Source organism: Plectropomus leopardus, chromosome 4 (genome assembly GCF_026936395.1).
Source record: "Plectropomus leopardus strain MGB_pleo_1.0 chromosome 4, ASM2693639v1, whole genome shotgun sequence".
NCBI classification, from domain to species: domain Eukaryota; kingdom Metazoa; phylum Chordata; class Actinopteri; order Perciformes; family Serranidae; genus Plectropomus; species Plectropomus leopardus.
The window spans coordinates 790,001-802,500 of record NC_142179.1 but is presented as its reverse complement, the minus strand read 5'-3'; the positions used below and the strand labels follow the sequence as shown (position 1 = coordinate 802,500).

The 12,500-nt window shown below is 44.6% G+C and overlaps 1 protein-coding gene across 2 annotated transcripts in view; it reads right to left on the bottom strand.

The window, feature by feature from the left end:
- ddx31 (DEAD (Asp-Glu-Ala-Asp) box polypeptide 31) overlaps positions 1–12,500 on the bottom strand; it is a 15,849-nt gene that overhangs the window by 2,613 nt on the left and 736 nt on the right. Inside the window, exons 2-18 of one of the 2 annotated variants that reach the window (XM_088076130.1) lie at positions 12,083–12,212; positions 11,819–11,959; positions 10,616–10,731; positions 10,245–10,320; positions 9,994–10,037; positions 9,717–9,787; positions 9,481–9,590; positions 9,276–9,317; positions 9,098–9,162; positions 7,543–7,662; positions 6,766–6,872; positions 6,294–6,523; positions 5,913–6,065; positions 5,768–5,827; positions 5,630–5,680; positions 4,813–4,952; positions 4,460–4,544 (exon numbers count right to left, since the gene is read on the bottom strand). In XM_088076130.1, the coding sequence (XP_087932256.1) occupies positions 4,460–4,544; positions 4,813–4,952; positions 5,630–5,680; positions 5,768–5,827; positions 5,913–6,065; positions 6,294–6,523; positions 6,766–6,872; positions 7,543–7,662; positions 9,098–9,162; positions 9,276–9,317; positions 9,481–9,590; positions 9,717–9,787; positions 9,994–10,037; positions 10,245–10,320; positions 10,616–10,731; positions 11,819–11,959; positions 12,083–12,199 (1,728 nt within the window). In that variant the 5' untranslated portion in view covers positions 12,200–12,212. Of the gene's footprint in view, positions 1–4,459; positions 4,545–4,812; positions 4,953–5,629; positions 5,681–5,767; positions 5,828–5,912; positions 6,066–6,293; positions 6,524–6,765; positions 6,873–7,542; positions 7,663–9,097; positions 9,163–9,275; positions 9,318–9,480; positions 9,591–9,716; positions 9,788–9,993; positions 10,038–10,244; positions 10,321–10,615; positions 10,732–11,818; positions 11,960–12,082; positions 12,264–12,500 lie in introns of both variants that reach the window. The other variant, XM_088076131.1, reaches the window with a different exon arrangement.

Genomic DNA, 12,500 nt, shown 5'->3' with positions numbered 1-12,500 from the left:
GGACAGAGACAGATGGACAGAGACAGATGGACAAAGACAGACAGAGACAGATGGACAGAGACAGAGACAGATGGACAGAGACAGAGACAGATGGACAGAGACAGATGGACAGAGACAGACAGAGACAGATGGACAGAGACAGAGACAGACAGAGACAGAGACAGATGGACAGAGACAGATGGACAGAGACAGATGGACAGACAGAGACAGAGACAGAGACAGATGGACAGAGACAGACAGAGACAGAGACAGATGGACAGAGACAGATGGACAGAGACAGAGACAGATGGACAGAGACAGACGGAGACAGATGGACAGAGACAGACGGAGACAGATGGACAGAGACAGATGGACAGAGACAGACGGAGACAGATGGACAGAGACAGACAGAGACAGAGACAGATGGACAGAGACAGACAGAGACAGATGGACAGAGACAGATGGACAAAGACAGATGGACAGAGACAGAGACAGATGGATAGAGACAGACGGAGACAGATGGACAGAGACAGACAGAGACAGATGGACAGAGACAGACGGAGACAGACGGAGACAGATGGACAGAGACAGACAGAGACAGACAGAGACAGATGGACAGAGACAGACGGAGACAGATGGACAGAGACAGATGGACAGAGACAGACGGAGACAGATGGACAGAGACAGACAGAGACAGGTGGACAGAGACAGATGGACAGAGACAGATGGACAGACAGAGACAGATAGACAGAGACAGATAGACAGAGACAGATGGACAGACAGAGACAGATAGACAGAGACAGGTGGACAGAGACAGGTGGACAGAGACAGATGGACAGAGACAGATGGACAGAGACAGAGACAGATGGACAGAGACAGATGGACAGAGACAGATGGACAGAGACAGACGGAGACAGATGGACAGAGACAGACAGACAGATGGACAGAGACAGACGGAGACAGACGGAGACAGATGGACAGAGACAGACAGAGACAGATGGACAGAGACAGACGGAGACAGATGGACAGAGACAGATGGACAGAGACAGATGGACAGAGACAGACGGAGACAGACGGAGACAGATGGACAGAGACAGACAGAGACAGATGGACAGAGACAGACGGAGACAGATGGACAGAGACAGATGGACAGAGACAGATGGACAGAGACAGAGCGATGTGCTGTTATTCACCACAAACACATGGATGATTGTAACTTGAGGTGAAACTGAAAAACAAACATCATGACTGAATCTCTCCGTCTGTCCGATTCTTCTTCGTTCTGAGTCCTGATCAATATTCTGCGTAAAACTATAATCATTTATTTTTGTTTCAGTCTGACAGATTTTCAGCTCGAACCGTTGAACGATGTCTGAGTCTGAATACAGACACAAATAAGAAAATACCAAAACGTTATAAGAACATTTAAACGACCTGATAAGAAAAAAGGAAACTTGAAAAAAAAATCACAGTAAAAAATAAATAATCTTTAACATTTATTTTGATAATATTTAGAAATATAGTTTTCTGGACATTTTTCCATTGTTCTCTGATAACATTCGAATGACCCTCCCACCCCCAACTCTTTTCTTAAACCTAACGTTCGGGTCATTCTCTTTGAACTTTTTACTGATTTCCTGAAATTTGACTTTAACTTTAATCGAGGTTCAAAAGGTCAAACGGCTCGTGAAATGTTTCTAAACACAGCTCAAGAAAAGTGATGATGATCCAGGTCTTAAAGAGTTAATGACATCATCCGAATGTGAAGACAAACGGTGAATTTAACCAAATCCTCCGTCAGTCCGAAGAGACGAGCGAAGAAAAGGATTCATGATCTCTGAGTCCGAACACGCAGCAGAAACACAGCAAACCCAAAATCATTGAAGAAAGGGAAGAAAATCATCCAAAAAAAGAAGAGAACAAACAGGAGACGGAGAAGGTCATTTTACATATTTATAATAACGATGATTATGAATATAGTTTTCTGGACATTTCGTCGCTGGTTTGTCTGCTCGTGTCTCAGAGCGTCGAGACGTTTGTCTCTCAGCTGATCGCTGCAGACTGACAACAAACTGATAAATCTAATCTGAGCGCGGCCGTGAACTTGTCCGCTGCCGCCGACGTCAAACTCTTTCAATAAAGGTTGACTGAAGTGAGCGTTTAGTGTCTCTACCTGCTGCAGGACTCCTCAGGTCTCTGCAGGAAACAGGGACTCGTCCCCCCCGCTGCTCCGGCTGTCATGCAGTCTTTGTACTCGCAGCGTTTGTTGTGCTGCAGTCCGACTCCGACGCGTTCAGGTCTTTAAACGAGTCTTTAAAAAAGATTCTCGCCTCCGTCAGAGAACCAGCAGGTGGTTTCACCGTCTCACTCTCAACTGCCTGTTGGATCACATTCATCATCATCTAATACAGTCGTCCAAAAACACCGAAAACCCCAAAACACCACAGTCCACCAAAAACACCACAGTCCTCCGAAAACACTACAGTCCACCAAAAACACCACAGTCCTCCGAAAACACCACAGTCCTCCAAAAACACTACAGTCCACCAAAAACACCACAGTCCTCCAAAAACACTACAGTCCACCAAAAACACCACAGTCCTCCGAAAACACCACAGTCCTCCAAAAACACTACAGTCCTCCGAAAACACTACAGGCGTCCAAAAACACTGAAAACCCCCAAAACACCACAGTCCTCTAAAAACACCACAGTCCTCCAAAAACACTACAGTCCTCCGAAAACACTACAGGCGTCCAAAAACACTGAAAACCCCCAAAACACCACAGTCCTACAACAACACCACAGTCCTCTAAAAACACCACAGTCCTCCAAAAACACTACAGTCGTCCAAAAACACAACAGTCCTCCAAAAACACTACAGTCGTCCAAAAACACCACAGTCCTCCAAAAACACTACCGTCCTCCAAAAACACTACAGTCCTCCGAAAACAATGAAAACCCCCAAAAACACTACAGTCCTCCGAAAACACTACCGTCCTCCGAAAACACTACCGTCCTCCAAAAACACTACCGTCCTCCAAAAACACTACAGTCCTCCGAAAACACTACAGTCCTCCAAAAACACTGAAAATACCCCAAAACACTACAGTCCTCCAAAAACACTGAAAATACCCCAAAACACTACAGTCCTCCAAAAACACTGAAAATACCCCAAAACACTACAGTCCTCCAAAAACACTACAGGCGTCCAAAAACACTGAAAACCCCCAAAACACCACAGTCCTCCAAAAACACTACAGTCCTCCAAAAACACTACAGTCCTCCAAAAACACTACAGTCCTCCGAAAACACTACCGTCCTCCAAAAACACTACAGTCCTCCGAAAACACTACAGTCCTCCAAAAACACTGAAAATACCCCAAAACACTACAGTCCTCCAAAAACACTGAAAATACCCCAAAACACTACAGTCCTCCAAAAACACTACAGGCGTCCAAAAACACTGAAAACCCCCAAAACACCAGTCCTCCAAAAACACTACAGTCCTCCAAAAACACTACAGTTCTCCAAAAACACTACAGTCCTCCGAAAACACTACCGTCCTCCAAAAACACTACAGTCCTCCGAAAACACTACAGTCCTCCAAAAACACTGAAAATACCCCAAAACACTACAGTCCTCCAAAAACACTGAAAATACCCCAAAACACTACAGTCCTCCAAAAACACTACAGGCGTCCAAAAACACTGAAACCCCCCAAAACACTACAGTCCTCCAAAAACACTACAGTTCTCCAAAAACACTACAGTCCTCTGAAAACACCACAGTCCTCCAAAAACACTACAGTTCTCCAAAAACACTACAGTCCTCCGAAAACACTACCGTCCTCCAAAAACACTACAGTCCTCCGAAAACACTACAGTCCTCCAAAAACACTACAGTCCTCCAAAAACACTACAGTCCTCTGGAATCTGGTTTCAAACGTTTGTGTTTTCAGGCCCCCAAAACGCTGTGGTTGCGTAACCGAACAACTTTGCCGTGGTAACGGGCCCTACACCGAGCAGGTGCAGAAAAGCGGATTTCTGAGTTTTTTTGGAGATGACCTGTAACGCACGTTTTACTGAGAGACTCCTGCCGGTCGTGAACTCTGCAGCTCGGCTGAAGAACGGCGTTTCTCAGAGACTGAGGACCAGCTGCAGATCTCAGAGGAGCGGCTCGCTGCATATTTCTAGAATAAAGATAAAAACATTCGGCCTGTGAACAGCTCCGACTGTCTGAAACTCTTCTTTGGACGCGTCAGACTGCCGCACACTTTAAAAAGTTTTTCTTGGCTGATTTTATGATTTAAGCACTTGAGTTTTGTTTTAAGCAGTTTTTAATTCTCCTTTTCTGCCTCTCTGCTCGGCTTCGATTTGAAAGCGCTCTGTGCTGCAGCTCTTGTATAAAGCTGCTGTATAAATAAAGTTTATTATTGTTTTTTATTCAGCCGTCCAGTCTGAGAGGACGCCGGCGTCTCACCTCGCTGTAGTATTTGCCCCGCCCCTTGTAGGTGTCGTCCATCATCAGATTGGATAGGATGTCCTGCAGCTTCATCTCTGATAGGCTGAAACACAACAAGACCCGCCCCCCAGTCAGAACCACAAATATTGGACCAGTGTCACCAGTACCACCAGTAACACCAGTGTCACCAGTATATATAGCCAATCACAACCTGATGTTGTGATCGGCTGTCAGTGAACAGACCTGATGTTGTGATCGGCTGTCAGTGAACAGACCTGATGTTGTGATCGGCTGTCAGTGAACAGACCTGATGTTGTGATCGGCTGTCAGTGAACAGACCTGATGTTGTGATCGGCTGTCAGTGAACAGACCTGATGTTGTGATTGGCCAGCTCAGTGATGAAGGCGGTCTCAGCAGGGGTGAGGAAGAGGAGGCTGCTTCCTCTTCCACCGATACGAGCCGTGCGACCCACACGATGGACGTACTCTGCCGCCATCGTCGGAGGAGTGTACTGTCAACACACACACACACACACACACACACACACACGGTTCTTGTGCGTCTTTACAAACCACACCCACAGACAATCCTGCTACTTTTTAAAAAAATGATCATCATACATTTTATTTGATTTATTTTAGTTTATAATTAAAAATATATTTCTTATTTGTTGTTACTTTTAAAATTGTATTTATTTTGTGTCTCATGTAGGATTTTTGTCAAACTGAATTTGTTTATATTTATTTTCTGAAGTCATATTTTACCAAACGGCTGAATTGTTCTTTCATGGTGAAGCCGTGATGCTAAGAAAACACATTTATAATATAATAACATTTTTATTTTTTCACCATTTGTGAAACGTTAAAGGTAAATGTTCTGGAAATAACATCAGTGCTGCTAATAAGATGACGTCCACGTAAACACATTTCAGCACCACAACAGAGCGGGGTCAGAACAGAGGACGAGTTTTAAAAATTATAAAACTCATTTATATTAAATATAAATAAAATTAAAAAAGAGAAAAAACATGTATAACTCCAAGAAAATCAAACATGCAAAGATTTTTTTCATTTCTTTTTTCTCAGTGAGGACACTGACGTGTTGAAACTAAAAACTTTAAAATCCCGTGTTGCTGACTGCAGAGACCAGCTGCTGGATTTAGACTTCACACGAAGGGTTAATAATTACCTGAACGATCCAGGTGACCTGAGGCAGGTCCAGACCTCTGGCGGCTACGTCCTGAAACACACACACCTTTGTTTACGATAACAGAAAAATAAACCCAGAGTGTGACGTGGCGAGCGGCAGACGGCGAGGAGGACGGACCGTGCACAGCAGGACGCCGCTCTGAGACACCGACAGCTGCTGGAAGACCTCCGAGCGCTCCTGGTGGACAAAACAAACACACACACACTGAGCAGCTGGAAACACTCAGAGGAGCAGGAAATTGTGGGACGGACGGCGGTCGTACCTCCTGCTTCATGTTGCCGTGGAGACGCAGGAAGCTGAGCCGAGGCTTCTGATTGGTGGAGGAGCCGCAGAGGACGGAGGTGAAGAGTGAGTGGAGGAATTCGACGGCCTCGCAGCTCGACACGAACACGATCAGCTTGTTGTTCTGAGAAAACTAAACAACAACAACAACAACAACAACAGTGTGTCGTCATGGTGACCATTTACTGATGATCTGCTGTCGACCAATCAGATCACTGCAGCTGTAAAGCTCCTGAGCCGGTGAATAAAAACAAGCGTCTGCTTGTGTTTGATTGGCTCTCCTTGTGTTTGATTGGCTCTCCTTGTGTTTGATTGGCTCTCCTTGTGTTTGATTGGCTCTTCTTGTGTTTGATTGGCTCACCTTGCATTTGCCGAGGATGAAGGCAGCCAGACAGACCAGTCGGATCTTACTGGGAACCACCACCACAAACTGCTGCAGAGCCTCCGGCACAGCGAAGCTCTCTGATTGGCTGGCTGTAGCAGGGACAGAGGTCAGGGCGGAGCTGGAGGCGGTGAGGTCGGAGGAGGCGGGGCCAGACACGTGGATGCTGACGGGGTCGTTGAGACAAACGTCTGCTAACCGAGTCACACCTGGAACACAGCCTTTATTCAGTTATTAGGTTTTTTATATTTTTATATTTTACACACTCAGCATATTAAACATACTATAACTTTAATTTTTGCGTATTCATGCTAATTGTCTATAAGGGTATTTCTTCACATTTTATTTATACACACTTTCATATTCAGCACATTATTCATACTTTATTTTAAAATATTTTAATATTTACATACTAGTGAAAGTCAGAGAGCGAGTCAGTCAGAGAGTTTACCGTGAGTCAGCGTCGCCGACAGCAGCACGTTCTGTCTGCTCGGTCCTGTGGAGTTCAGACTGTTCAATATGACCGTCAGATCCTTCTCAAAACCCAGGTCCAACGTCCTGAACACACACACACACACACACACACACACACACACACACAGACACAGACACAGACACACACAGACACACAGACACACAGACACACACACACACAGACACAGACACACACAGACACAGACACAGACACAGACACACACACACACACACAAACACACACACACACACTCACACCCACACACACACAGACAGACACACACACTCACACACAGACAACACACACACACACACACACACACACACACACACACAGACACAGACACACACACAGACACAGACAAGACACAGACACACACACACACACACACACACACAGACACACACAGACAGACACACACACACAGACACAGACACACAGACAGACACACACACACACACACACACACACACACACACAGACACACACAGACACACACAGACACACACACACACACACACAAATATTGAACTAAGAAATCAGATCATCAGTTTGCAGAAATAAAATAAATAAAAAATAAAAAAGTAAACATTTTCTCATCTTGTTTTTTTGGACACAAACTGCAGCTGAAATCTCGTCTCTGTTTCTTTTCTTCTTTTCCAGGACACATTAAATTTTGGTTAGTCCTGTTAAAGACTCTGTCCTGCTGTTAGGAGCGGTGTGTGTGTGTGTGTGTGTGTGTGTGTGTTTTACCGGTCAGCCTCGTCGAGGATGAGCCAGTGGACGGCGCTGAAAGCGATGCTCAGAGTGTTTTTGATGTGATCCACTAGACGTCCAGGAGTTGACACCAGGATGTTGATTCCTTTACGAAGCCTGAAGAGACACACAGCGCTCAGTAAGACAGTGTCCTCTGCAGAGACACACAGCGCTCAGTAAGACAGTGTCCTCTGCAGAGACACACAGCGCTCAGTAAGACAGTGTCCTCTGCAGAGACACACAGCGCTCAGTAAGACAGTGTCCTCTGCAGAGACACACAGCGCCCAGTAAGACAGTGTCCTCTGCAGAGACACACAGCGCTCAGTAAGACAGTGTCCTCTGCAGAGACACACAGCGTAGGGCTGGCATCACCAACTGGAGGACCTATTCTACTAAAATTCAAACAAGTCCAGTTACTAAAATTTCCTCCCAGCAAAGGTCCGAGCCTCAAACCTAAAATCAATATCACCATTAACTGAACATTTTACTTTAAAAACTTTTGAGTCGGCCTACTTCTCCTATAGCTGCCAACAGCCTGCTGACATTCACAGTTAGAGAAAGGCTGAAAATAAGCTCATGTGCTTGTGGCCCCGGGCCCCCAAAACATTACATCTGCCCCTGGTAATAATAATGAGAGCTCAGCTGAAGCGCCGGATGAGACACGGAGCGATGCGTCCTGCTGTTTCTAAATAATTCATCCAAAGTCTGATTAAAGCTGAAACTAACACAAAGTCGTCTGTAGAGTCTAAAGAAGTCACTTTCACCTCTGCAGATGTGTCTGTTTCAGACACTTTGGTGCTGTGAGGAGAAGCTGCGCTCTGTTTGTCTGTCTCACTGCGCTGCTGTCGGACCATCAGCTGTTTGATCCGCTGTGATGAAATGCTGTGGCTGTCAAACACTCAGCTGTTTGACAGTCAAAGTCCTTCACTTTTTTAATGATTGTTCAACACTTCTGCCCTCGCTGTGTTTTGGCGTGAGATTTTCCTCGGTGTCATGAGAGCGTGAGACAGAGCCCAGAAGTGTGAGACGCACAGCAGATGCGTGGGATTTGGCAGCCCCGGTGGGGAAAGGGTTAAAGAATTTTTAAATAATCTAAATACCCAACATGGTCAAGATTATGTCAATTAGAGGTTCTGAATGCCGGTTTTGATTATTTTTTGATTAACTGCAAAGCATTTACCCCTAAAAAAATAATGTTCTTATTCTTACATTTTATTACAACTTGGCCACGGATCCGGACCGCGGTCCGTCAGTATGTGATGCCTGGCTCACAGGTACAGGTGATGAGTCAGTGGCATGGGTGCTATTAATAGCCACCTCCGTGTGTATTGGTCGCGCGCAATCACGGGTGTTTTTACGGAAAACCTCTCAGGAGCGAGACAGTTTGTAAAACTGCTCCAGTCAGAGCGGGCTGTCCACGCGCTGGAGCGGGCTAATGGACATGTTCGTGCTGTTGAGGGTTATTGGACGTGTCCACACTGGAGAGGGCTGTTGGACAGAGGAAGGGGAGGAGGAGGAGCAGAAAAGGAAATGAAGAGGAGCAGCAGTGTACCTGGCCTTCTCGGCCTTCCTCTTCTCTCCTCCCATCAGCACTCCAGGGACGATCCAGGTAAATGGCTGCAGAGACAAAACACCTGAGTCACGCATCACTTCCTGCGGCTCCTTCACAATAAAAGTCCTCGTCAATCAGCCGATCTGTTTTTAGTCTCTGTGTTTAAAACCTGAGTTACCTTCAGCAGCTTCTGGAAGGTCTGAAACGTCTGCTGGGCCAGCTGAGGGACACAGAGACAGGTTAGAGACAGACAGACGAGGACAGGATAGAGACAGACAGGTGAGGATAGGTTAGAGACAGACAGGTGAGGACAGGATAGAGACAGACAGGTGAGGACAGGATAGAGACAGACAGGTGAGGACAGGTGTGTGTTCAGACTGAACCTCTCTCGTGGGGACGATGACGACGGCGAGTGGACCGTCTGACCTGCTGACTTTCGGCTGCAGCGCCTGCAGACTCTGGACCACGGGGACGGCGTAGGACAGAGTCTTTCCTGCAGAGGGACACACACACACACACACACACACACACACACACACAGACACCATCACTGACTGCAACACTGCATCACACTCACACACACACTCACACTCACAATAATAAAGTGTGTGTCTCTCACCTGAACCCGTCTGAGATCTGACCACAGCGTCTCGTCCTGACAGAAGAGCTGGAATAGTCTGTTTCTGAACACTGAAGACACACACACACACACACACACACACACACACACACACACACACTTCACTTTTTTTAAGTCTCTCATTATGTTTTTTTCTGTTTTTGAAAGAAATCAAACCAGTTTTTTTTTCAGGTTTCAGAGTTTAAATGTCAGTGAGACTGATGTCGCTCCAGCAGTTAAAGGGTTAAATGATGGAAACGTGTGTGTATAAACTGACCTGGTCACCGTGGAAATATTCAGGACTTTGTTCAGTGTCGCCACCTGGTGGACAGAAACCGGCCAATCAGAGCAGAGAACACTGAAGGTTTGTTAACTCTTTACTCTCCAGAAGAAAAAATGACAAAAAACATCACAGAGATCAAAGAGGTGATGATGTAATGTAAACAATAAACAACAAACAACATGTGTGACAGAAGCATGACTGTGTGTGTGTGTGTGTGTGTGTGTGTGTGTGTGTGTGTGTGTTACCAGGTGTGGATGGAGGTTCAGGTCTGAAAATGAGTCACTGGTGAAAATCTTCTCCTTTAACTGTGAGACGGCTGGTCTGAGAGAGAGAGAGAGAGAGAGGAGGAAAAGAGGAGAAGACGAAATAAAGAGTTCAAAGGGTGAAGGAAGAACGAGTGAATAAATGAAGGAAGAGAGGAAAGAAGAAAAGAAAAATGTAAATGAATGAAGTCAGTTTTTGTGACTGATTGAATAATAATAATAATAACAATAATAATGATTATAGATATATATAACTGTGTAAATGTGTGATTGATTAACGATGTCCAAATTGATCAGTAAGCTGTGATGTCAGCTGGTCGAGCTCTGAGCCAATCAGAGGAGGAGCTGCGTACCTGCTGATGTCGGGGATGTCGGGGTTGTGTTTGAACAGAGAGGAAGTTTGGATGCTGCTCCTTCCTGTTTCCTTCACTCCCTCCTTCTTCTTCTTCTGTGGTGTCCTCCTGTCCGTCTGCTCACCAGAGGAGAATCATTATTATTAATATATATTTATTATTATTATTGTTGTTGTTGTTGTTGTTGTTGTTTTTTCTGCAGTTTTAGTTTTACTGTCTGTCTTGTATAACTTTATATTTTTGTGCTGTGGTGTGTATAATTACATTAAATGAATGAATTAATTAGCCTCATCAAGCCTTATGGACTGTTTGTTATTAACCCTTTAGTGACTGTTGTCTCATTTTAGTCTCTTTTCTTCTTCCTGTTGTGATAACTGTGTGTGTGTTCATGCATGTGTCCTAAATGTAGTCCAGATTGTGTATTTGAGTGTAATCAGTGAATTTGCAGCTCAGCTCCTACAATAAGTCTAAAATACACTGTGGAAACTAAATAGTTACATTCAGACTGTTCAGGTCCAAAAATGCTCCATTGAAACCCATTCAAACTGACATTTTTGATCCCACAGCCATCAGAGCAGAAAAACAGGACTTGTATTATTTCTGGGTGTCATTCTGGGCTTTTGACTCTGAATTTGTCATTTTGACTATTTTCCACCTGATGAGGTCATTTTGACCATATTTGGCATATGGAGGAAATACATGCTATTTCCACTAGGTGACCTGTCACAGTCAATGTAGCTGCTGATCACTGACATATCCCAGACTGTCAGCAGCTACACTCACACACTGACATATCCCAGACTGTCAGCAGCTACACTCACACACTGACATATCCCAGACTGTCAGCAGCTACACTCACACACTGAGGAGGAGGAGACTAACATCATTCATAATTTTCATCTAAAACCTCAAAATTCTGCAAATGAATGAATATTTCATATTTATGATTAGGTCTGATTATGGTTAAAACACAACTCAGTAACAGTAGAAAATCATATCAATGTATAATATTTTTTAAAGCTTGATTTTAAAAAGCTCATTTTGTGCACACAGTGATTTTAATGTGTGTGTTATATGACAGTGGGCACAAGGGGTTAATCTGAGGATCACTGCAGGTTTCTGTGTCTGCTCATAAACACAAAAACATTTTCAGCTGCTCCAAAGATCAAGAGGGAACCTGATTGGTGCGTCAGGTGTGTTTACCTGAGCGTCTGCAGGGGGAGGAGCTTCAGTCTGCTCCTCCTCCTCCTGTGTGTCAATCAGCCTCCTCTGTTTGAAGGAGCTTCTCTTCTTCTGCTCCTCCTCTGAGGAGCTCATCCTCCTCCTCTCTGCATTCTGCTTCTTCTGCAAACAAACAAACAAACTCAGATCAGCTGGACCTTCAGGACACGTTCATAATAATAAATAAATAAATACATAATAATAATAATAATAACAATAATAACATTAAAGTTGGTGCACACTGACTCTTGCCCATCTCTGCTGAGCGCTCAGAGGTTTCCTCCTCGCTGATGAAGGTGATGAAGAGGAGGAGAAACTGGAGCTGATGTTCAGACACAGCTGCTCCTCTGCCGATGACATCATCAGCTCACCTGAGCTGCAGACACACAGGTGACAGCTTCACAGGTGACAGCTTCACAGGTGACAGCTTCACAGGTGACAGCTTCACAGGTGAATGAAAATGAAAAGAATATGCCGAAATTTTTAAAGAAAAATAAATCACCCCGGATGTTTAAAGAAAAATTAAAAGCCTAAACGTTTTTAAGAAAAAAAAATCAAACTAAATTTTAAAAAAAGGCCCAAATGTTAAAAGAAAACAAAACCCCCATAAATGAACAACAGTCCCTCAGCAGAAGCACATTTACTGATTTATTTTCTGATCTAA